We start from the raw sequence: 27,139 nt of genomic DNA, 5'->3' as shown, positions 1-27,139 counted from the left end.
AAAATTCAATTTCCATTCCAGTTAATATCTTTAAATTCCAAATCCCCAAGCATTTGTTGTGGTACAACAGTTTTGTGATACATCACAATTTTGTTGTGATGCAACAAAATTCCAGGTAAAAAAACAATTGGACCAAAATGTATTCATCTTCATCTTGGTATCTTAGCCCCAGCCCAGTACTATACATATAATACATTAAAATAAATGTTTGTTTAATGTGATTAACACTGTAGTATTATATTTCTATGGAATACTGATGAGAAATGGCATATACAACCTTTTATGCTTCAACACTCAAGTCCCCACAGAGCTGAGGTGTGATGGAACACACACTGAACTTCAAGAAACTTTATGTTTGAATCTCAGTTCTCATACACCCTTGGGCAAGCCACTTTATCTATTAAGTTCACTTTACTGATCCATAAATGAAGAAAACCTGTACAATACAGAAGGAAGCATTTTGTAAACCCGGGAGTTACAGACACTGAACTATGAACATTAACTGTGTACACTGCACATTTTAACATGTGTGTTTTTATTTTTAATTCTAAATAGTATTTTATTTTTCCTACTACATGTAAAGACAGTTTTTAAGATTGATTGTTGGACGAGGGGGAGGCAATTATGGTTAAGTGACTTGCCCCAAGGTCACATAGCTAGTAAGTGTCAAGTGTCTGAGGCTGGATTTGAACTCAAGTCCTCCTGAATCCAGGGCCGGTACTCTATCCACTGCGTCACCTGGCTGCCTGCCCCAAAGATTGATTTTTATATTAAAAATATATATTTTTTTGGGTGAGGCAATTGGGGTTAAGTGACTTGCCCAGGGTCACACAGTAGTAAGTGTTGTCTGAGGTCGGATTTGAACTCAGGTCCTCCTGAATCCAGGGCTGGTGCTCTATCCACTGTGACACCTAGCTGCCCGATTTTTTATATAAAATTTTGACTTTCAAATTTTCTTCCCCCGTCCCCTCTCCCTAAGAATAGTAAGAAATTTTATGTAGGTATATATGTGTAATCATTGTAACACATACATCTGTATTAATCATACAATGAAAGAAGAAACTGAACAAAAGGAAAAAAAAATACGAAAAAAAAAAATGAAAATAGTCTGCTTTGATCTATCAGATCTTTCTCTGGATGTGGATAGCTTTTTTCCATCATGAGGTCTTTTGGTATTGTCTTGGATCACTGTATTGCTGAGAAGAGCTAAATCTATCACAGTTGATCATTTCACAGTGTTGCTGACTACTGTGTACCAATGTTCCCTGGTTCTGCTCACTTCCCTCAGTATCAGTCCACTTAAGTCTTTCCAGGGTTTTCTGAAATCTGACTGCTCATCATTTCTTACAGCACAATAGTATTCCATTACATTCACATACCACAATTCATTTAGGCTATTCCCCCCGAGGTGATGGGGCATCCCCACAATATTCCACATAATTGCATTTTTAATGACAAAGTAGCAATATCTATATCAACTTTTCCTTGATCTAACTTTTCTCCAGTGGGTTATACAGGAGAAGAAAGTATAGCTAGACTACCAAGCAATCAATCAACTGTGTTGAATACTGAATATACAAATACAATGAATTAAACAATGCCCTATGCACAAAAACCTTATACTTAATGAGGAAGAACAGAACATATATAAGTATATTCTAAATATAATATAAACAGAATAATACAAAGTATTTGGGAAGCAGTGTACTAGAAACTGGGGAAGATGTTTGGAATCAGAGAAAGCCTTCTCTGTAGGTGTTAGAGCATGTAAATTATGTATATGGAAGAGAATCTATCAATCAACATATTAAGTACCTACAGACAAAAAATTAAATTAAATAGTCCTTGCCTTCAAGGAGTTTTACATTCTATTCCAATAACAAAGGCAACATATCTTTATAGTTTTAGGATTAAGTGTAATTTATTATTATTGATGTTTGAGAATTCTTTTCACAGGAAGACATCTCTATAATTGTTAAGAGTTAAAATGGAACATCAATTAGAAAATAAAACTTAGATATATTATTTTTTTCCATTACTCTTGGTTTGCTAGAAAGGAAACTGGAGCTAGAAGTCAGAAAATCTCAGTGTAGCTTTGTCACGGGAAACTTGGCTATGTTGACTGACCAGGGGCAAGTCACCGTTTCTCTGAGTCTTAGTTTCTTCACCTGTAAATGAGGGATGATACCATTATACTACCCACCTCAAGGGCATTTTGAAGACCTAATAAATACCTTGGAAAATCCTTTACAGCCATAAAGAGCTATATAAAGTAATCTATTGTAACTTTTCAGAAATGTGTCTAATTAGTAAAGTAAGTCAATTGTTACTTATTAAAGAAATGAATAACATGATCTTGTGTCAACCTAACTGCTCTGGTTAAAGTTTTCTCATCTGTTATTTTTTTTTAAAAGTGGCTTTGGCTAGATTACTGCCTAAAGTTTCTTCCAGTTCTATTTAGTTTACCAGTGTTACTATAGAATCAGCAGTTTGTAATTATAACAACCACACTTGGTCAGGGAAGAGTTGAGCTGTGGGGAACTATGGATGTGAATTATTTTATTTACATGAATATTTATATATTCAAACATGTTGGATCTGGTTGATGTGTTGCATAGTTCTTTCTTTTATAATCCTTATTACAAGGAATAATATATGTGGAAATAAATGTATAAAAAAAGATATCAATAAAGTTCTGTACACAAAGATTACATAGCTCTTTCTTCATTTAATAATTCTTAGAATATTTGAAAACTTGAAAATGAGTATAGAATTACAGAATTTTAGAAAACAAATGATGATTTTATCATTGAAGGGACAGGCTTTCATGGTTACAGAGTTAGCGTCAAAACTGAGTTGAGCGCAACCAGGATTCTAAAGACTGTGTTCTACTTTGCCCCCATACTCACGTGGCCACATCAGATGATCTACTACTACATGCCATTTCTTTGTGCTGTGATCACCACTCTCCCATTTCCCTATCATGAGGGGCTGTGGGATTTTGGGGGGAATGGGTGGAGCCAAGGAGAAGAGACTAGACCTGTGATTGAAATCCCCTCTATTACAGCACATCCTGCAAGAGCAACCTATAGTCTCAGAGAATTGCCTGGGGCACTAAGAGGTCAGAATTTGCCCACAGTCACACAGCCCATCTGTGTCATAGGTAGAACTATAGTTCAGTTCTTTCAAAGTTTGGGTTTGATGGTCTATCCACTATGGCACACTGACTCTCATATCAGAGCTTTATAAGAACTAAATAAATAAGTCACCCCAGCATCAAACAATACCCAAATTAATAAATTAGGAAAGCATGTATCCCAAACAGTACTCTTCTTACTATTTCCTGATACTTTTAGAAATAATATTTTAAATAAAAGTATTTTATTATTTCTAGTTACATGGTAGAGATAGTTTTCAACATTTGTTTTTAAATTTCCAATTTTTTCTCCCTCCTTCCCCTCCTTCTCCCTTCACCAAGACAACAGGTAATCTGATATAGGTTATATATGTACAATAAACATTAAACACATTTTCTGCAATTAGTCCATGTTATAAGAGAAGAAACAGAGCAAAAAGGAAAAACCTCAAAAAAGAAAAACAGCACCAAACCAAAGAAATAGTATGGTTCAATCAGCATCCATATAGAAGTAATATTTTTAAAGAAGCTTATATCTACAGTTAACTTGCTAAATGGCTCTATTCATGTTAAATAAATAATTTATATTTGCCTGGAAGACTCTACACTCTTACCACAGAGTCGGTAGGTATCTGTTGCAACATTTAGATAAATTTATTCAATAGCAAAGATTTAAGGCTGAATAAAAAAGCCCTGTGTTATTTTTAAACCAAAGCTCCTCTGCCCCCTCTGTCATTTGCATGTTACTTGATAAGGAAGAGGAAGAAATAATGAAGTATTTAAGCGCTTTTTAGTAGCAGGGCTGTGGTTGTAATTCAAAATAGCATTTCAAAGTTTAGCATGGGTTGGAGACTGAAATGAACAAGAGTATCAATAAAAATCTTTTAAATTTTCCCCATGTAATCTATAAAGTAGGAAATTTCATTTTTAGTAACTATTCCCTCAAAAGCTGGCTAAATTTCTGAAAGTGATCTTCCCATTAATTCAGTTCTACAAAGTAGTGTCCAACAATTGCTGGGCCCTGGCCCTGAGATACAAAATCACAAAACCAAAACAGTCCCTGACTTCATGGAAACTAATATTCCACAGGGTTAGGAAGGGGGTGGAGGAAGGGATGGAATGAATAACACAAACACATATAGCATAATATTTACATGTCAACACGATATATATATATAAATATCTAACATAGAAACAATGCATATGGATATATAATATGTTGTTGTTGTTCAATCATTTTCAGTCACAACCAAATCTTCCACAACCCTTTTTGGGGTTTTCTTGGCAAAGACACTGGAGTAGTTTTCCATTTCATACTCCCAGTTCATTTTACAGATGAGGAAACTGAGGCAAACAGGGTTAAGTGACTTGCTGGGATCACACAGTCAGTAAGTGTTTGAGGCCAGATTTCAACTTAGATCTTCCTGACTCCAAAGCCCAGTGCTCTATCCACTGTACCACCTAGCTTGCCCCCAATATATACATATACACATAACAATAACCACAGACATCATAGTAACATATATGTAACTAACAGGTAATGTGAGGAGGGAGGGAACATTAACAACTCGGGGAATCAGGGAAGGTGTTCAATGAAAAATGTCATCTCTAAATTCAGCTCTTGAGAAGTAGGAATTAGGGAAGGATCACATTCTAGCATAAGGAATTATATGCTGATGTATTAAGGTAGAGAAGATAGAAAGTAGAGTCTGGGAAATAATCTAGTAGTCTACTTTGGCTGGCACATAGATGGATGAAGGGAGTGATGAAAGGTAAGACTGGAAAAACAGTATCCACATTATGAAGGGCTTTAAAAGCTAGGCTGAGAAATTTGTATTTTACCCCCCTTTGAGGTGGGTGATAGGGAGCCATTGAAAACTCCTTGAGTAGGAGAAGAAACACGACTAGATTCATGCATTAGGAAGATTATTTTGGCAGCCATATAAAGGATAGATTGGAGAGGGAGAGAAGGGGAAGAAAAAGAGGAAAATTAATTGGGACAAGATTTTACTACTCAAACAGAGGTGATAAGGACCTGAATTAGGAGGGCTGGTAGTCATGAAAACAGAGGAATAGAGAATGATGGGAAAGATGCTATAGAGGAAGAATCAGAAAGATCTGGCAAATGAATAAATGTGAGGGGAAGAGCAGAGAGGTCACAAACTGAATGACTAAACGAGAGTTCCCTCAATAAAAATAGGGAACTTTGGAGCAGCAGTTTTAGGGGGTTAAGTCAGCCAGTTTGTTTTTTAAAGACTTGCTGACTTTACAATGCTAACATGTGGGACTGCACTTCAGAAGAGAGATTAGGACCAGACTATAAAGTGATAGTAGTCATTAGTGTGTAAACGATAATTAAATCCATGGAAGCTAATAAATCTACAGGGGACAGGGTATACAAAAGACAAGAGGACCCATCATAGAACCCTGAGAAATACACCAAAGGAGAAAGAAATATATAATGCTGATATGAAAGGGCAGATGGGCTAAGAAAAAGTGAAGAAAGAATGGTACCGGAGAAACTTGAGAAACCTGAGTTTGCAAGAGGAGAGCAGATGGCCAATGGTGTCAAGGGCATCAGAGAGAGAGTTTAGGCCTAGATTCATTTTATTTAATTGTTAAGAAAGAGATCACTATTAACTGGTCAGAGAGCAGTTTCAATAGAGCAGCAAGGCTTTGAAGGCATATTGCAAGTGGCTGAGCAAAAAGAAAATGGAAAAAGGCAGTATAGACCACTCATTCTAGAAGGCTGATAAAAAAGAGAGATAGAACTGGAATAATCAAGACAAAGAGCATTTATTAAGTACTTGCTATATACTAGGAACTAAGTTAAGCACTAGGGATTAAAAAAAAAAAAGACAAAAACAAAACAAAAACAAAAATCCAGTTCCTGCCTCAAGAAGTTCGTGATCTAAGGGGAGAGGACACCATGCTCTGTACAATAAGAATAATACTACAAAATGGAGCTAATCAAAGTTAGAGGGGGAAGGCACTAAGATTAAGGAGCCTGGGAAAGGCTTCTTGCAGAAGATGGTGCTGACTTGTATTTTAAAGGAACAGAGGGATTCTGAAGCAAGGAGTCAGAGCTACAAAAAGGAAGGCAGGGGGTCATGTGTGACGAATAGAGAAAAGGTTAGTTTGGAGAAAATATAATTTGAAATGTCCAATACGTGACTAGTGATGCAGGATGAAGCTCAGGGGAGAGCCTGGGTGGGGCTGGGAGTAATCTGCATAAGTTTATAGTAATACTCAGGAGAGTAGATAAGGTTGTTGCCAAGAGAGAGAATACAGGGGAAAGAGATGAGGAATGGGAAAGAACCCTGGGGAATACCCATGTAGGAAAGCACATTCTGTTCTGAATATGCTGTTTGCTGGTGAGCTAAGATCCAGACTGAAATATCCAACAGGCAGTTAGTGAAATGGGACTGACACCTCAGGAAAGAAATGAGGACTCACTATACAAGACCTGGAAGTCACCTGCATAAAGATGCTAGCTGAACCTATGGGATTTGTTGAGGTCACCAAAAAATACTGGAGGATTGGACTGAAGAGCCCAGATAAAGAAATATAGTATGGTGTACCTATCAGATCTTTGGAAAGGAGAACAGTTTTTGACCAAACAAGAGATAGAGTATATTATAAAATGCAAAATGGATGATTCTGATTATATTAAATTTAAAAAATTTTTGTACAAACAGAAGCAATGCATCCAAAATTGGAAGGGAGGCAGAAAACTGGGAAACAATTTTTGAGGCCAGTGCTTCTGATAAAGGCCTCATCTCTAAAATATATAGGGAATTAAATCAAATTTATAAGAATCCAAGTCATTCCCAAATTGAGAAATGGTCAAAGGATATGAACAGGCAGTTTTCTGATGAAGAAACCAAAGCTATCTATTCCCATATGAAAAAATGCTCTAAATCTCTAATGATTAGAGAGATGCAAATTAAAACAACTCTGAGGTACCACCTGACACCTATCAGATTGGCTAAAATGACAAAAAAAAAGAAGATAATAAATGTTGGAGAGGCTGTGGGAAAATTGGAACACTAATGCATTGTTGGTGGAGCTGTGAGCTGATCCAACCATTCTGGAGAGCAATTTGGAATTATGCCCAAAGGGCAATAAAGCTGTACATACCCTTTGACCCAGCAATTCCACTTTTAGGTCTTTTCCCCAAAGAAATCATGGAAGGGGGAAAGGGACCCACATGTACAAAAATATTTATAGCTGCTCTTTACGTGGTAGCAAGGAATTGGAAGTTGAGGGGGTGCCCATCAATTGGGGAATGGCTGGACAAGTTGTGGTATATGAATACAATGGAATACTATTGTGCTGTAAGAAATGATGAGCAGGAAGAGTTCAGAGAAACCTGGAGGGTCTTACGTGAGCTGATGAAGAGTGAGATGAGCAGAACCAGAAGAACATTGTACACAGTATCATCAACATTGAGTGTTGACCTACTGTGATGGACTATATTCTTCTCACCAATGCAATGGTACAGAAGAGTTCCAGGGAACTCATGATAGAAGAGGATCTCCAAATCCAAGGAAAAAAAAAGAAAGAAAGAACTGTAGAGTATAGATGCTGATTGAACCATATTATTTCTTTTGTTTTGGGTGCTGTTGGTTTTTTTTTTCTATTTTGAGGTTTTGCATCACTGCTCTGATTTTTTCTCTTGTAACAGTATTAATGCAGAAATAGGATTAATGTTATTATGTGTATATATATGTGTGTGTATATATCTATATCTATATGTATAGAGATATATAGATATAACCTATATCAGATTACCTGCTGTCTAGGGAAGGGGGGAGGGAGGGAGAAAAATCTGAAATTGTAAAGCTTGTATAAACAGAAGTTGAGAACTATCTTTACATGTAACGGACAAAATAAAATACCTTATGCATTAAAAAACAAAAACAAAAACAAAATATAGAGATGATGCTTTCTTCAGTAGCTCAAGACTTTTTAAATTCTGTACATTATTTCTTCTACTTTTGATGTAAAGTTATTTCTTTCCACTTTAATTGATTTTTAAACTTATTTTGCTAATTACTTTGCCAGTTCTGGCACCTCTTCAAGAACAATTCTATAAGCTGTGTGACCTTGGGAAAGTCACTTAACCCTCATTGCCCCACCAAAAAAAAAAAGCAAAAAAAAAAATTCTATATCATTCCTCAGTGACTCTACATTTCACACGTATGTAATGCATTAATAGCTATAATTTGTTGTTTTATTATTAACTTGGCTTGTTCTTTAAAAAAAACAAAAACTAATGTCCATTTTTCCTATTTAAAAAAAAAAGAAATATAGTATGCTCATCATATCTAGTAAAAGACACTGAGGAACAGTGAGAGAGGTCAGAGAACTGAAAGATATGTCTGTCAAAAAAAAACAACTAAAGAGAAAGTATGCAAGAGGAGAGGGTAGTAAATAGTGTCAAATGCTACAGAGATCAAAACCAAAGAGAACTGAGAAAAGGCCATTAGATATCCCAATGAAGGGATCCAGGTCATGTCCACTAACAGGTTTGTTTGATAGAACTATGGTGACCCGGACATGTTTGTAGGCAGTAGGGAAGGAGCCTGTGAATAAAGAGTTATCAAAGATAGAGGTTGGGAACAAAGAAGAATGTTCAATGGGGCGAGATAACAGAGGAAATGGAATACAGAAAAAAAAAAAAAGGAAGAGTATGTAGATGATGAGAATTTCTAAGGTGCAGGGGGGAGGAGGGTACTCATGGCAGATCTTGATTTTTACACTAAAGAAGCACAGGCATGTACTATCTAAACACATGATGACTTTAACAGATACTAGTCCATTTTATTACCTTCTGAATACTTCGTTCATCTTCATCTTCAGAAGGATCTGACTGATGTCGTGGACTGTCCATCTGAAGAAATGCTCTGACATCTGGACTAGAAACAAAATTAGCTTTGTTATGATGTGTTATCCTTTCTTAATATCTTATTTTTTCTAAATACATATAAAAACAATTTTAACATTTTTTAAAAAATTTTTATTTTATATAGGTTATATATGTATGGTCACACAAAATATATTTCCATATTAGTCATGTTGTTGAAAGAAACACAGACCCCTTCCCAAATACAAGAAAAATAAAAAGAATTTTTAAAAGTATTCTTTGATCAGCATTCAGACTCCATTAGTACTTTCTCTGGAGATGGATATAACATTTTTCTTCATATGTCCATTGGAATTGTCTTGGATCACTGTCTTCCTGAGAATAATTAAGTCACTTACAGGTGATCACTGTATGGTACTGCTGTTACTGTGTAGAATGTTCTCCTAGTTCTGTTGATTTCACCTTGCATCAATTCATGTAAGTCTTTCCAGGGTTCTCTGAAAGATGCCTTATTCTAATACCTTCACATTCCTATAATCTTAATTCTTCTACCATTAGTACAACTAGTCAGATTATCTAAAATAAAATTTGATATTATAAAACCAAATAATACAATTTCTTAAAAGTAAATTATTTCTGGGGCAGCTAGGTGGCACAATAGATAAAGTACTGGCCCTGGGCAAGTCACTTAACCCTCACTGCTCCACCAAAAAAAAAAAAAATTTTGAAATAATTTTAAGGACAAATGTGGTAATTTAGTATCATGATTATGTTGTATTTGCATTTAAACTTTTACAAATACATTATTAGTAGGGATAAGAACTCAATTTCCTCATCTGTAAAATAGGAATACTAGCACCTACCTTTCAGGATTGTTGTGAGAAACCAATAAGATAAAGTTTATAGCATAGCACCTGACACATGGCAAGCACTATGTAAATGTTAACTATTATCATTATTTTTTATTTGTGTGATAGGGAACACTTAAATAAGGAAACTCATACTAGCAAAGTTTGGTGCTTTCTCTGCAATTTATAGTCTCTGGGAGCTGTACTGGGAAATTAAGTGACTTGCTGAGGGTCACACCCAGCTATTCTGTGTTGGAGAAGGGACTTGGACGCAGGTCTTTCTAGCTCCACAACTGGCTCTCTAACCATGCTGCCTTTCATATTACTAGTAGAAAGCTTTAAAAGAGCACACATCTTTTTAGAATATATGACACCTTGATTTCAAAGTTTCAAGGGTCATGGATTACTCATTTAAAATGTCATGTTGGGGCAGCTAGGTGGCGCAGTGAATAGAGCACTGGCCCTGGAGTCAGGAGTACCTGAGTTCAAATCCGACCTCAGACATTTAACACTTACTAGCTGTGTGACCCTAGGCAAGTCACTTAACCCCAATTGTCTCACTTAAAAAAAAAAGAAGAAGAAAAGTCAGGAAAATTACAGGAGCTAAGTGACAGACAGAGAAGATCTGAGGTTGGTAGAAGAGCTGGCAACATGTTAAAAATACTTCTGCTAAACTGGGAAAGAATTTTTGCAACAAGTATCTCTGATCAAGGCCTCTTTCTCAGTTATATAGAGAACTGCGTCCAATTTATAAACATACAAGTCATTCCCCAGTTGACAAATGGTCAAAGGATGTGAACAGGAAGTTTTCAGACAGAAATCAAAGCTATTATCATAGAAAAGGGTGCTTAGGGGTCCCATAATGCCAACAATTCTCACTTGATGCAGGATTTACAAGCTTGATTTGAACATTCCAGAGGGAGGACAAGCAGCCTTCTTCTGAGACTTGTAGTCTTTACTCAGAGAATCATAGCCACTATGTCAGAGGTGGGACTTAAACCCTGGTCCTCTGACCCTGAGGGCCAGCTCTCTATCTATTCTGTCACTGGGGAACAACTCTAATGGTTATTTCTAAACTTTTCTTCTTTGTCATTTTCATTCATTGCTAAGAATTCTGCCCTCTAGAGCTACATCCAACAAAATTAATCCTTATTCCACATGAAATTTCTTTGAGTATTTAAAAACAGCTACAAAGTTCCATATAATTTTTTTTATTTTCTAGGCTTAATATCACCTAGTTCCTTCAAGCATAATTCATGACAGTTGCTATCTACTTCCTTATCTTGATTATCGTCCTATAAATTTGCCATTTCTCATTAAATGTGGCTCCCACAGTGGATAGAGCACCGGCCCTGGAGTCAGGAGGACCTGAGTTCAAATCCAGCCTCAGATACTTAACACTTACTAGCTGTGTGACCCTGGGCAAGTCACTTAACCCCAATTGCCTCACCCAAAAAAAAAAAAAATGTGGCTCCCAGAATTGAACACTCCAGAGACTCTGTATGTATGGAAACTAAAGAGTAGTGGGACAACTACACTTTATTCATGTACTTCATTTCTATTTTTGTAGCCTGAGATTGCATTAGCTTTTTTTCTAAGTTGCATTGTGCAGTTGGCTTATGTTGTGTGGGTGGGCAATCAGTCAGCTAATGCCCACCCCTCCCCGTTGACCCACTCTAAGTCTTTCTGTAGGTCAACTTTGCTTTTTGAGCAAAGGAGAGTTACCTTGTGCCAGTATATCTGATTTTCTAAAATGTAAGTTTATCTATCTCTATGGAATTTCATACTTTTAGTTTTGGCCCATTGTTTTTATCCTTTTAGCTAACATAATCACTGTCTCGCTGCCTTATGTGCCTCTAACATCTGCCCAAATGATAACAAGTCTCTTATGTTCCCATGAAAGCAGTTGATGAAAATAATGAAAAAAAGGCAAAGCTAAGGTGAAATAAATGCATTAAATCAACACACTGTGTCTATATTCAGTCAGGTATCAATCTGCTCAAGTAAACTACCCTCCACACCACATTTTTCCATCTGATTCACATGGAAATCAGGAGACAAATTTTAGATTTAAAAAAAAATCTGAACCTTAAAAAAAAAATGAAATGAGCATTTCTATATATGTAGAACAGAAAAAGAGGATGATACACAAAACCGTATGTACAACTGGCTTTTCTTTAAAAATATATAATACATTCAACACATGAAACTTTCAAAGATATCCTGCTTGTCTGTTATTCCTTCTGGTCTCTTCTTTGCATGTTAAAAATGCTACAATGTCTTTTTTGGGCCCATTCTCCCTTCTCCCTCCCCTACTCTCAGTAAAAAAAGAGAAAAATAAAACCCCTCTATTGACTGTGCAAAATTAAGAAAAGAAAATCCTTCAAATGTCTTATTCTGCATCTTGAGTCCAGCAAGTGATGCTTCATCACTGGTCCTATGGAATCAAGGTTGGCCACTTTAAAAGTCTTTCAAAGTCATTTGTCTTCTCGATGTTATTGTTGATGTATAAATTGTTCTCAGGGGACAATTTGTCAAATAATTACTAAAAATGTGACAATATTTTTAGCATTCCCTTGATTTTTCAATCTTCAAATGCTAGTTTTCTTGAGTAAATGGAAAGGAATTTAATAAAGTCTATTTGAACCTCTATACTGCATCCTATTGATGATTCTGTCTCCTTCCCTAGAGACTTGGAAACTTTCTGTTTTATCTCTTGCCCAGGCTTGCAGGGCATACTATGTCATGCTTAACTATGTAATGGGATGCTTGCACTAGCTGCAACGTCTCATTCACTGAGCACCCCACAGACAAGTCACTGACAGTGATTTATAGAAAAAGGCTCAGTGATGAACAGACCCTGTAGGGAATGCCATTATCCTCCTTTAGTACCCCATAATCTCATAACTGATTGTGTTACATGGGAGACACTAGCACAAGAATACCTAGCATAGCATGCCCTCATCAAAGAAGGTGCTGTTCTCTATGAGGAAAGCAGAACTGAAGTAGTTCAAACAAAACAAAACAAAACAAAACAAAAAAACTAGAGATGCACAAATTTAGAGAATCCACTCAAAAACTTCACAAGGACTATTTGTGCCTGACCTGTGATGGAGCACTTTGAGCTTGTATTGGTCTAATCCAGTCAGTTGGAAATGCTGCACCTTGACCCTAACATTTTGGTCTTCCTCAAGAGCAACCAACCAATCTCAAGCTAGGCTTCTAGTCAGGTCTGCTAACAAGAGATTTTCAAAGGACCCTGGATACTCTTTTCAAGGGGTTTTAATCCAGGCCAAGTGAGTAAACAGGGAAAACACACACACACACACACACACACACACACACACACGATTTGGTAGTCCAGCTTGCCAAAATTAAGAAACCTGGCCACTGAACGCAGTGATCTCTGTAAGGCATACAAAGGTGAAGCCAAGGGAATAGATACTTCCAGGTACTTCCCTTTATAGCCTGCAGCTAGGTGGTACAGTAGACAAAGCACTGGACCTGGAGTCAGGGAGACAAGTTCAAATCTAGGCTCAGTCACTATACTGGCTGTGAGACCTTGGACAAGTCACTTAACTTGCCTGCCTCAGTTTCCTCAACCATAAAATGGGGATAGTAATAGCACTTACCTCCCAGAATAGTTTTGAATCTCAAATGAGAAAATATTTGTAAAGCACCCAGCACAGTAGCACATATAAGCACTTAAATGCTTACTGCCTTCTTTCTAACCCTATCACCATGAAAGCCCCATCAACCATAACAGTGGCTTGGAAGTTAGAGTCCCAATGTGATCACTTCCAGAGGACAGGGCCACAAGGGATGGGGGATGGAGGAAGTTCCAAACTCAGAATGACAAGCAGCCTATGCTCCCAGACTGTAGCTGTGGCAGCTGGCTGTAATATTATATGATAATATATTGTCATAACACATAATATAATAACTAGCATTCACACGGCACTTTTAAGGTTTGCACAGTGCTTCATCTATATTGTCATTTGATCCTCATCTCACTCCAGAGAGGTAGGTGCTATTAATACAATCTGCATTTTACAGACGAGAGAACTGTGGCTGAGAAAGGTTCAACAATTTGCCCCAGGTTACAAAGCTAGTAGGTACCAGAGGCAGGATTCAAACTCAGATCTCCCTGACTCCAAGTCTACTACTCCATCCACTGAGCCATCCTGAAGCCCCATTTATTAACACACTGTAGATTTGTGTTGAGCATCATTAATATCAGTGTGAATGTCATAGTTTTGTAGTTTTCAGACTTCACCTTTCTTCCATTTTTGAAAAATAGAGCATCAGCCCATCTCCAGTCTTTTGCATTGTTTCTTAGTCCACAATTTTTCAGGAATGGCTGAAAATGGTTCAGAAATCACACCTGTCAATCCTCACAGTATCCTGGCATGAAACAGAGGTCTGAAGAACTTAATTCTCTTAAAGGAGTCTAAGTGTTCTCTTATATCTTCAATTAATGTCAAATTGAATTGGTAAGCCATATTTATTCTATCTACCCTTCCCAGTTTTAACATCATTCTCCTTAGAAAAGGAGGAATGGGCAGTTACTGTCTGTTGAACATTATGCCATCTGTGAAAAGCAATGGACATGAGGTCTTTGATTGTCTTCTTTTTTCTGAACATACCTCAAAAATGTCCCTTAAAAATTATCCGTAGTGATTTTTTACATAATTGTACATGTATAACCCATATCTGATTGCTTACTGCCTCAGGGAGGGGGGAGGGGAAGGAAGGAAGAAGGGATAAAAAATGGAACCCAAAACTATAAATTAAAATGTTTATAACTTAAAAAAAATATCCATAATATTTGTCACAAACAATAACTCACTTTGGGCTTCAACCTTCCTGACATTATTCTTATGGGTTTGTGGTCATGATGCAATATTCATTTTTTGTTACAGTTCTTTTAGTATTTTGCATAATATACTTTAAAAATGAGATTGCCAGAAGGTTCCCAGAAGGTTAAGCTTTCTTCCCACCCTTTTCTTCCTCACTAGGATTTATGGGATTTTAATATTAAAATTTCAAATGTAAAAATCTCATATTTTTCTTTTTTGGGGGGAAGGGGGCGCAGGGCAATAGGGGTTGTGACTTGCCCAGGGTCACACAGCTAAGTAAGTGTCAAGTATTTGAGACCAGATTTGAACTCTGGTCCTCCTGAATCTAAGACCAGCGCTTTATCCACTGCGCCACCTAGCTGCCCTCCCCAATGCTTCTTAACTGTTGCTATCTTTCTCTTGTATCCAACTTTGCAATGAAGTAACAATATCAGTGTATGTTGACTTGATTTTGAGCATTTTGCCAAGTTCTTGGTAAAAATGTCTCTCTTTATTCTCCGTAATAGATGTTGTGGTATACTTCAAGGGAAATGCAATTTTATCCATGAGAACACATCCTCAAATGATGTAGCATCATGACCCATCCATATATGCCCAACTTTTGTGATTCTGATGTCTCCTTTAGTATTACAACATGCTGGGATGGGTTCACTCAACATGCTAGGGACATTCATTTACACCTCAACATTGTGGAGACAATGGAATACACAGGCAGTATATACAATGGTTATCCCCAGCTCTCATTACATTGCACATTCATAAATTTTTCTGGCTGTGCCTTTCTTTTTTAATGTCCTTTATACAGTTTTTCTCATGCAGTTCTTCATTTGTAACTTTTTTTCAGACTGCTCATACCCTATCATGTACCTCTCTACTGCCCTTCATGTGAACCTTAACTTTAAATATTTGGAGACTATGGTATTCCATGACTTGAAAGAAACCTGGGGTTATTAATAGAACTATATAATTTTCCAAGATAAATCATACTCTTTTCTTCTACTAGTTAAATTCCAGGTCACGTTCACTGGTTATTTTCAGTGTCTGTCCCAAACATATACATTTATGGGCAAGTTCTATGGCTTCTTACACCACTGGTGTCAAATTCAAATAGAAATGGGTCACTGAACTGAACATAAGGATCCCAGCCAGCCACATACTCACACAGAAAACCTCATTTTACATATGCATATATACACACACATGTATGCATAGACACGTGTTATGTGCACAGATACACATATTTGTGTATGTGTATGAGAACAAATTTTTAACAGGTACCTATCAGGAAGATCTCAATATGTATAGGGAATTCCCTTTTTTATTTCAAATCCATGTAGGACACCCTTTATGACAGTAGAAATATTTCTGGCATGAAAGCTTCTTTTATCTTGCGGTATAAACCATCTTGTTTTATATATATATATATGTATATATATATATATATCTTACATATCCTCTGAACCACAAATCCTAGTGATCTTTTATTACATATTTAGAGGAAATATGTATTGATTTTGACATATGCATGAGAGTTATATTCTTGGAGGAGAGCCCGACACATGAGCTAAGATCTTCATTGTGCCCTACACTGCAAAGATGAGATGACCAAAGTGCTCCATCAATGTTTCTAGTTGTCTTTGTTTGCAAGAGAAAGCCAACTCCTTTATTTGCTTCTAAAAGGAGAACTTGTGAACTGTTTCCATCTAGCAGTAATTCCCTTATGTCCTCTTGTTTTATTTATACTTATATGTCATTACTGATATGATTCAGTGACTCCACCTGTATCTTGACTCAATTTTCACTCAAGTTCATATTTAGAGATCCATATAGCCTAAAAGTTGGGATAATTAGCACCCTTTGCCCCCTTTTTGGCCCCTTTCCCACTGTTACTGAAGAGAAAGAAAAAAAAAGGAAGCTGCACTGGATTGAGGATTTAAGAAACATTTATTGATAGCTTTCATTTTCATATCAATGAAACTGCCATCATTTATAGCATTCCACACTCATAACATTACACCACTGCAAAGAACGAACTGAGATGTATTCTTGTATCCCTTCCTGGTTTCAAATTTGGTTACTACAATTTCATAGATTCAGTTTCAAATATTTTTCTACTGTTCTTTCCATTTACATTGTTGTAATCATCATACATAACAAATGCTGGTTCTACTTCATTTTGTACCAGTTAATATATATTCATCTTCCTTACAAAACAGTAATATTTTACTACATTCCTACATTAATGTACCACAGTTTGTTTAGCTATTTTCCCAAGTCAATGGCCATTTGCTCTGTTTCTAGTTCTTTCTTATTACAAAAAGTTCTAATACAAATATTTTGATGCACATGGGACTAAGGATGATTTTAAATGTTTCACTGTACTTAGCTAGGCTGATCTTCAGAAGAGAGGTTAACAGTCTGCTGCCAGATCCATTTTTAAAATTCTGGCTCCAGCAGAGTTTACACTCCATTTGTATAATTTCTGACAAGCCAGGGCCATTTGAAAGTCACAATAAAGTATGCAGCCTAAAAGGAAAGGGATAGGGACTAGACCAGTTTGTCACTGATATTGGTAATTTTCAGATGAGGGAACTCCCCTTATCAATTCAGGTTAGCACCTACTCTGAAAATTATAGTCTTACACAATACTACTCAGAGAACAGAGAGGCTATATGACTTGCACCCAACGCTACAGAGCCACTATGGTTAAGAGGCAGGACATGAACCCAGGCCTTCCTAGCTTTGAGATTAAGCTGTCTATGCACTAGGTGATTACACTATTCTGCCTCTTGTAGCCTATACATACTTTATAATACAAGCTATTATTATTCTTTACTAAGAAGTAAGACCATACCAAGAGTTCCTCTCATTAATATATAATTACTGAGAAAAGACACATTTGCAATTAAATGTACCTATCTAAAGATGGACAACTTTTTCTGTATGGGTTTATATATCACATTTTTTTTTGTAGTATAAATTTTGAAACGTGTTATTTACACTGCTTCAAAAACTGCTAAATGGAACAAGCACAATTCATGTAAAAAAAGAAGAAAAAAAGCTCTTTTCCAGTTAATGGGGCAAAAAAGAAGTCAATTACAAACAACAGAAGAGGAGCAGCTAGGTGGCACAGTGGATAAAGCACCAGCTCTGGAGTCTGGAGGACCTGAGTTCAAATCGAGCCTCAGACACTTAATACTTACTAGGTGTGTGACTGGGCAAGTCACTTAACCCCAATTGCCTCACCAAAAAAAAAAAAAATCAACAGAAGAAACTTTTCAAAAGTGTCATCCTACAAAACAAGTCTTCTGGAGGGCCACATTATTTGTTTTTGTTGTTCGGTTATTTCAGTCGTTTCTGACTTCAAGACCCTATTTGGGGTTTTCTTGGCAAAGATACTTAAGTGCTTTGCCATGTCCTTCTCCAGCTCATTTTACAAATGAGAAAACTCACTTGCCCAGGGTACATGTCTAATATGTATCTGATGCTGGATTTGAACTCATGAACATGAGTCTTCCTGATTCCAAGCCCAGTGTTCTATCCACTGTGCCACCCAGTTGCCCAAGGCACGTTATTATTAAACATAAACAAATTTAGACAAATGTCATCAATTCTTCCAGTTATGCTATTCTGGTTATTAGGGAAAAATAGTGCCCTACTTTTCAATAACTTTAATGCTTCATGCAGTTCTGAACCACAATGTCTTAAAAACACAGCTTATTAATTTTTACTTCAACTGGTAATTTATGCACAACCTCTTTAGCAAGATGCTATATCCAGGAAGGAGGACAGGCTGAACTGTCATAAACATGGTAAAGGTAATAAAATAAGTTGGGTATAAGAAGCCAAACATTAGAATTAAGAATCTTCCTAATTACGAGATCAGCTGTAATGGACTTGGAAGGATTCAGGCCTCTGAAGGAAAGCTTCCCTAATTTAAAGACACAATTATTAAAGCAAAGTAGCAAGATGAAAATAGGCCCAGATTTTCCAGTGCTCTATTAAGTGTGCTTGCATCTTTCTGCAGACATACCCAGTTCTATTTCTGCACCTAAAGTATGGAGGAAGCGGCTGAGCTGAGTTAAAACATCTGCTGACTCGTTGGTTCTCTGACTCAAGAACCTATTCACAGCCATTTTGCAGCAGGGAAAACTTCAAGTCTGTCTCTATAATATTTTGTGAGTGGCTCTAATGTGGGGCCCGCACTTTTCCTGCCCCTCCAGGACACGGCAAGTCAAACATGGCCGGACGGAAGAGGGAGAAGATCACGGCACCACTTTAGTCCTAGCCTTGCCACTTACCATTTATATCACCCTGAGCAAGTTAATCCCCTTAATGAGCTTCAGTTTGCATACCCATAATATGGAAATTATAGCAATTGCACTATCTATTCTGAACAGGTACAGTGAGGATCAAATGAAAAAATGGGAAAGGACTCGAAAACTGTAACTTGCTCTTATTACTACTTTATCAGAAAAAAGTTTTAGGAACATGAAATAATAATTAAAAGCTTCAGACAAAAGCTTCTATATACTTATAATGCCTGTCTTAAGTAAAACAAAATAACTAGGAAATAAATACTGTGTATGCATGGAGCACAGATTGGCACTACCAAGTAGCAAATACAACTACTAATCCACACCTGTATAGGAGTTTACCACTTTAAGCACTTACTTAGGTATCTTATTTGATCCTCAAGATGGAAGTAGAATTATTCCCATTTTTACAGGTGCACAGAGGCTAAGCACAGCTGTTATCTGATGTACCAAAAGTAGTGACCAATGAGTGACTTGTGTCCATTAATAATCACTATCACCAAAACAGAAGTAAAAAAGTAGGACATGTTTCATTTTTATAAACATTGGGACACATTCAATTTTCTTTCAAATAATCAGCACAGTCTCTCACTTAGATTTGATGTTATAGTTCTGAATAACAGCAATAATTGGACACTTGTCATAGATTATTTCACTGAAGTTGCCTGACAACCCTAGGAAGTAGGTATTGTTAACCTTCTTTTATTGATGAGGAAAGTGAAACTCACTGAGACTGTGACTTGCTCCAGTCTACTCAACCAAGAAGTACCAAAAAAGGAATCTGAGCCCAGATCTCTATGACTCTAAGCTCAGTCAGGCCCTGTGTCCACTTTGCTGGGCTGCCTCTCAATGCTTTGCTCAACAAGTAAAAGTATATACTGATTTAATTTGCTGATTTGCCTAAAAGTTAACTAACTAAAAAAGACCATATGTAAAGCATTTATTATTGGATAAAAATTTAGATGTGTGAAAATCCAACCTTCAAATATAATGGTTTAAAGTGATAAAAATGAATTAAGTTGTAAATTCATGCTGTGAAGTCATTCTCTAATTTAATCTTCAAAGTTAACACAGATCCAACATTTCTAAATTTAAGGACATAGTTTACGTTCCTTGAGCAAAGAAAAACAAAGAGAGCTAGAGAAATGTTAATACTGTTTTTAAAGGCTTTAAGTTACAAAGAGAAATACATTTTTGAGATGTTTTCCTCTTAATAAGATTTTTTAAAGTGACTTTTTTCCAAAAATGGCTCGAATATTTTATTCTTTAGCCAATTCAAGGTGTCTTAAGATAACTTAAGAACTTTTTTTTTTAAACTGGAAGAATGACTAGCAAAATTCTCCTCTTATTTAACTCTTAGAATTTTTTTTCAAAATTAGTTAAGAAAAATTATATCTAGAATTTATAATTATAGGAATGGTTATTGTTTCGAAAATATTAAGAAAACAATATTATAATCCTATTGTGTTACTTAAAGCAAAAATAAAATCTAGATACCATTAAATATCTACATTAAATATCTTTACTTTGATAGAGGAGAAAACATCTCCTTGAATAGATTCTACTGAGGCATATGTATCATGATAGAGTCACACTAAAATGATATATGTATATAAAATGCAATGTCTTAATAAAGTTCTTTTTAGAACACAAGTGAAAATTACTTACTGGTTGCATAGCTCTGGATGTCTAACTAAATTCTGAATGAATTCATTCAGTCCTGTTCTTCTCTGTTTAATAAAATCTGTTAAAAAAGAGACATATGCTAGTAGGATTATTCATGTCAGATCATAGACATCTTATTTGGAGTTATAAAAACAAAGACAAAGACAATAAACACTATTTGGGAAGTTATGACAAATAATTCTTGTTGCTATGCATATCAGTTTATTTTGCAATTAAGTGGAGCTCTAGTACACACACACAAATATGCAGATATACATACACATACAAATGTATATATACATATAATTTGTGCTTTTAAATAGTGAAATACAAATTTTAAAACTATTAACCTGATATAAACATATTCCTCAAAACTCATTTTCACAAAATCGCCATTTAAGGGTCTAAAAATATTCTGCCTACCAAAACAGACATTCTACATCCTCTTTCCCAAACTCTGATATGCTGATCATATCAACAAGAACCCTTATACTAATGGTGATGAAAGATTAAAGTAGGGGCAGCTAGGTGGCGCAGTGGATAGAGCACCGGCCCTGGAGTCAGGAGGATCTGAGTTCAAATTTGACCTCAGACACTTGACATTTACTAGCTGTGTGACCCTGGGCAAATAACTTAACCCCAATTGCCTCACCAAAAAAAAAAAAAAAAGATTAAAGTAAAACCTCAATGAATAAAAAGTTACTAAATTGATTATTCTAGTTAACTGAAATTTTTAGTGAACTGAGGATTAACAAGAAAAAACTTGTTTCATTCTTTCTTGCTAATTATCTTTCTAAAAGATAGTCATACTTTCTTGCCTTAGGAAATATTGTTTGTTTTTGGTCTCAACTTGTGACGTCATAGGGGGAATTAACAGCTTATCCAACAGCTAATAAGTATCAAGACTTGAACCAAGACTAGCCTTCTATCCACTGTCACAACACCTCTCTTGGCAAGAATGAGATAAACTTATTCTTTGATAATAGGATAGAACAGAGGCTGTGTGTGGTATATCATTCTGAACACCAATTTTTTTTTTTTAAGTATTTTATTATTTTCCAGTTACATGTAGAGATAGTTTTCAACATTTTTTTTTTGGTTTTTTGGCAGGGCAATGGGGGTTAAGTGACTTACCCAGGGTCACACAGCTAGTAAGTGTCAAGTGTCTGAGGCCGGATTTGAACTCGGGTACTCCTGAATCCAGGGCTGGTGCTTTACCACTGTGCTATCTAGCTGCCCCCACCAATTTTTGTTGTACAGAACTGTGTTTAAGGAAATGAAGATGAATGTATACTGAGTGTAAGTTACATTTTGGAAGTTTATTTTTTTCTTAAATTACTGATATTAGCTGGTTTCTTAATGATTTCCCTCCTTAGGAAGATGGAATATAAAAAACCAACATCAAAAAGCCCAAACCTGAAATCCACAAAAAAGCATTTCAATGAGCTGTTAAATAATGGTTTTTGCAATAGACTTTGCCTTCATACCTTACAAAATCTAGGGATACAGTCTCTTGAGTCTTTTAATAAAGATCCTCTTCAGACTTAGAGCATACTTTTCTCATTCAGCAAACACTTCCATAGGGAATTGAAGGGAAAATGTTGTTGTTTACATCACAGGACATAAAAGGGTTTACATGAAAATTGTACCCAGAGACAGTCTTGATTTTTATAACTTGTTTTAATGGATGTGTAGTTTTTCCTTTTTCCCTTGTATCCCCAATGCTTAACAAAGTACTTGGCAAAAAACAGATGCTTAAATGATCCAAGACAATGCCAAAAGACTGATGGTGGAAAATGTTCTCCAAAATCAGAAAAGAGCTAAGGAGTCTGAATGCAGACCAAAGCATACTACTTTAACTTTTATTGTTGCTTTCTTGTTGTTCTTGTTTATTTTTCTTGCATTTTTTTTCCCTTTTGTTCTGAGTAATGTGGAAATAGGTTTAACATGATTGTAATGTATAACCTATATCAAACTGCTTACTGGCTTTGGGAGGGGGGAGGGAAGGGAGGGGGAAGAAAAATTTGGAATGCAAAAAGTATCTTTACATGTAATTGAGGAAAATTAAAATAAATAAAAATTAAAATTTTTAGAAAATAACATACTTAATAAATTAATTAATGACATGTACTACTATTCCCACATTTAGCCACTTTTATAGGGGAGGCAGGATAGGGCATATGAGAATTTGGGATATTCTGAAAAAGTCCAGATTGTTAGTCATGAATAGCTAAAGTGAAACTGTGCTTTGTGGATACTTGCTGGAAGCCTGTTTTGGGGGCCAGTTCTGAAAAGACAGGAATTTCTTCAATAAGCATGTAGCCTATCCCACACTAAGTGCTACTAGACTTTCCATTTCATTACCAACAACCATTTCAACCACTCAAGCTTGCTGAATGGCTAAGGGGGAATAACTGATCATTCTAACAACAATATTAGCAAAAGAAAAAAAAAAGAGCTTCAAGAGAAACAGAACCAAAAAATTTAGAGATGAAAGGTACCTCTGATACCATCTAGATCTATCCATTGTACAGATGAGAATATAGGGTCAGAGAGTTTAAGTGATTTAACCAAGGTCTCAAACTGCCAATTCCCCTCTGCTTCCCACTACATCATATGCTGCCTCATTTGTCTCAGCAATTTCTTTCAATTGAGAAACTCTAATTTTTCCTCATCCATCCATTTTTTTTCCTGCAGAAAATGACTGCTTTTAGCATGCCAATTATTAACTGTGAAATCAATAAAATTGGGGGGGGGGAGAGTAGCTAGGCGGTACTTTTGCACCAGTCCTGGATTCAGGAGCACCTGAGTTCAAATCCGGCCTCAGGCATTTGACACTTACTAGCTGTGTGACCCTGGGCAAGTCACTTAATCCTCATTGCCCGCACCAAAAAAGAAAAAGAAATCAATATAATGAAGTATTTCTTTAGTAAGAGTAGCTAGCATGTGAGTACGGTTAAGGTTTGCAAAGCACTTTACATATATTATCTCACTTGATATTCACAACACTCTGGAAGGAAGGTGCTATTATTTTCCCCATTTTACAGAGGGGAAAACAGGTTGAAAGAGGTTAAGTAGCTATCTTAACTCGGTCATACAGTTGGTAAATATCTAAAGCAGCATTCAAATTCCACTTCATGACTTTGCACTACACCAACTAACTTATACCTGTTTAAATATTATCTATTCCAAATTGCTCGGTATTTACTGGTGAAGAAAGGAATGAAGGAAACAAGCATTGATTAAGTGCCTACTATGTGCCAGACACTTTGCTAAGTGCTTTACAAATATTACCTCATTTGCTCCACACGGCAATCTTGCAGAGGTAGGTGTTATTACCATTATCACCACCACCATTATCTTCATTTTACAGATGAGGAAACTGAGGCAAAGAGGTTAAGTGCCTTGCCAGGGTCTTGCAGCTAGTAAGTGCCTGAGGCTAGAATTGAACTCCGGTCTTTCTGACTCTAAGTCTGATGCACTATCTATTGAGACTCTTACCTGCTTCTGATTGAGGAAAAATTATGTTGTCATGCAGCATCAAAGATTCAAAAGAAAGTAAATTGTAGATGCCAGAGAGTTAGCTCGACAGAGTGGAAAAAATGCTTGTGCCAGTCTCAAAAGACACAGAGATCACACCTGGGCTTGGCTGGGAGGCTGGTGTGTCATCTCAGGCAAGTCATTTTACCTGGGAGTCTCTGTTTCCACCTCATCAAATAGGAACAGCTATTACAATCTCCTCTTTCTTTTTTATTCATGTAAGCAGTTAGAGCTATAAATTTTCCCCTAAGCGCTGCTTTGGCTGCATCCCATAGATTTTGGTATGTTGTCTCATTAATGTCATTCTCTTAGATAAAGTTATTGATTGTTTCTATGATTTGTTGTTTGACCCATTCATTCTTTTTTTTTGTTTTTTGTTTTTGCAGGGCAATGAGGGTTAAGTGACTTGCCCAAGGTCACACAGCTAGTTAAGTGTCAAGTGTCTGAGGCTGGATTTGAACTCAAGTCCTCCTGAATCCAAGGCCAGTGCTTTATCCACTGCACCACCTAGCTGCCCCCCGACCCATTAATTCTTTAGAATGAAATTATTTAGTTTCCAATTGATTTTCATTCTACTTTTCCATGGCTCTTTCTTACATGTAATTTTTATTGCATCATGATCTGAGAAGGATGCATTTACTATTTCTGCCTTTCTACATTTGACTATGATGTTTTTGTGCCCTAATACATGGTCAATTTTTGAAAATGTGCCATGTACTGCTGAGAAAAAGGTATATTCCTTTCTATCCCCATTCAGTTTTCTTTAGACATCTATCATGTCTAACTTTTCTAGTATTCTATTCACCTCTTTCTTATTTATTTTTCAGCTAGATTTATCTAATTCTGAGAGGGGGAGATTCAGATCCCCCACTAGTATAGTATTACTGTCTAATTCCTCTTGTAACTCATTTAACTTCTCTAAGAATTTGGATGCTATACCTCTTGGTGCATACATGTTTAATATTGATATTGCTTCATTATTTATAGTACCTTTTAGCAAGATGTAGTTTCCTTCCTTATCTCTTTTAATGAAATCTATTTTTGCCTGTGCTTTGTCTGGGATAAGGATTGCTACCCCTGCTTTTTTTTACTTTAGCTGAAGCATAATATATTCTGCTCCAGCCTTTTACCTTTACTCTGTGTGTATCTCTCTGCTTCAAATGTGTTTCTTGTAAACAGCATATTGTAAGATTCTGGGTTTTAATCCACTCTGCAATTCACTTCTGTTTTATAGCAGAGTTCATCCCATTCACATTCACAGTTATTATTACTAACTCTCTATTCCCCTCCATTCTATTTACCCTCTTTGTACTCCCCCCCTTCTTTCACCCTATTCCTCCTCACCAACGTTTTGCTTCTTACCCCTGACTCCCCCAATCTGCCCTCCCTTTTTATCACCCCCCTCCGTTTTCTTTAACCTTTTCTCCCCTGCTTTTGCCCTCCCTTCTATCAGTCCCCCCGCCCTTCCCCTTCCCCTTTTATTTCCCTAAAGAATAAGCTAAGTTTCTTTATCCAAATGAATGTATATGTTATTCCCTTTTTGAATCACAGTCAGGATTGCTCAGGACCTAGCAGCTTCAACATTAAAGGATCGCAAGGCTTGGAATAATGATATTCTGGAAGGCAAAGGAGCTTGGACTGCAGCCAAGAATCTATTACCCAGCAAAATTGAGCATTCTCTTTCAGGGAAAAAGATGGACATTCAATAACACTGGGAACTTTCAAGGTTTCCTGAGGAAAAGACCAGTACTGAATAGAAAATTTGGTCTTAACATACAAGACTCAAGAGAAGTTTAAAAAGGTAACATGGAAAAAAAAAGTTAGTCAATTAGGTTAAACTGTTTACATCCCTACACTGGAAGATAATACTTAAAACTCTTGAGAACTGTAAATGTATTTGGGCAGACAGAAGGATTATACTCAGAGGGTATAAATATAAATTGTCTTTGATGTTATAACATAAAGGAAATTAAGGGGTTAAAAAGGGAGTTTATAGGGAGAATAGGAAAGGGGAGGTGGAATGGGGTGAATTACATCATATGAAAAGGTAAAAAAAAAAAAGCCTATTACAATAGAGGGAAAGAAAGGGTGGGGGATGGGGGTGTGTGAACATAGTTTCAACCCTATGCTTGTAATAATCACCGACTATTTAGGAGAAAACTGTCCCCATGCCCCTCTTTATGTTCTTTTATGTCCACCACCCCCCACTTTATCTATTTACTTTTTTTTTTTGCACAAGGCAATGAGGGTTATGTGACTTGCCCAGGGTCACACAGCTAGTAAATGTTAAGTGTCTGAGGCTGGATTTGAACTCAGGTCCTTCTGAATCCAGGGCCAGTGCTTCCCTCCCCTACTTTTTTTCACCCAAGTCCCAATCTAAACCCTTCTGCCAGGTCCTCTGGAAAGTCTATTCCATTCTGAACAAACTCCCCTTCGTCCTGAACCTCTTTCCCTCAAGCTCTTTCCACCTATTAGTCCTCACTGAGGCCTGGCACCCCCTAGTGATCACTACATGATGGGCCAGCCTATCCAGCACTGACCACCTTCTTTCACACCCCAGCCACATTGCTCCTGAGAGGAAAACAGAATATTCCTTGCTCCTCACTGTCACTTCCTCCTTTGAAGTATATTCCATCAAAATTATGGTAAATACAGGACAATAACCCCTAGGTCACGCTCCCTTTTTCCACCCATGAAGTTCAGTACCTGGCTCACAATCTTCCTCTCTTCTCCAACTCCTGTCCTTCTATCAGTGGATTTTATATCTATATAGTTGCTCCCTAACTTTTTTCTTCAACTCCTTAAGGCTCATGATCATTCCTTATGCTTCACTCTTCCAGAACTACAATTTTTCAACCTCAGTATGTTCTCAGGCCAATATTCCTGCTCTGAATTATTTTCCTCTC

At 36.6% G+C, this 27,139-nt stretch overlaps 1 protein-coding gene across 1 annotated transcript in view; it reads right to left on the bottom strand.

Moving 5' to 3' along the window:
- Positions 1-27,139, bottom strand: part of LOC122736477 (serine/threonine-protein kinase Sgk3) — an 83,413-nt gene that overhangs the window by 32,647 nt on the left and 23,627 nt on the right. The window contains 2 exon segments of the mRNA XM_043978727.1: positions 8,970-9,057; positions 20,697-20,772. Of these exon segments, the coding sequence (XP_043834662.1) occupies positions 8,970-9,057; positions 20,697-20,772 (164 nt within the window).

This window comes from Dromiciops gliroides, chromosome 1 (genome assembly GCF_019393635.1).
Source record: "Dromiciops gliroides isolate mDroGli1 chromosome 1, mDroGli1.pri, whole genome shotgun sequence".
NCBI lineage: Eukaryota > Metazoa > Chordata > Mammalia > Microbiotheria > Microbiotheriidae > Dromiciops > Dromiciops gliroides.
This window is presented reverse-complemented; position numbering and strand designations above follow the sequence as displayed.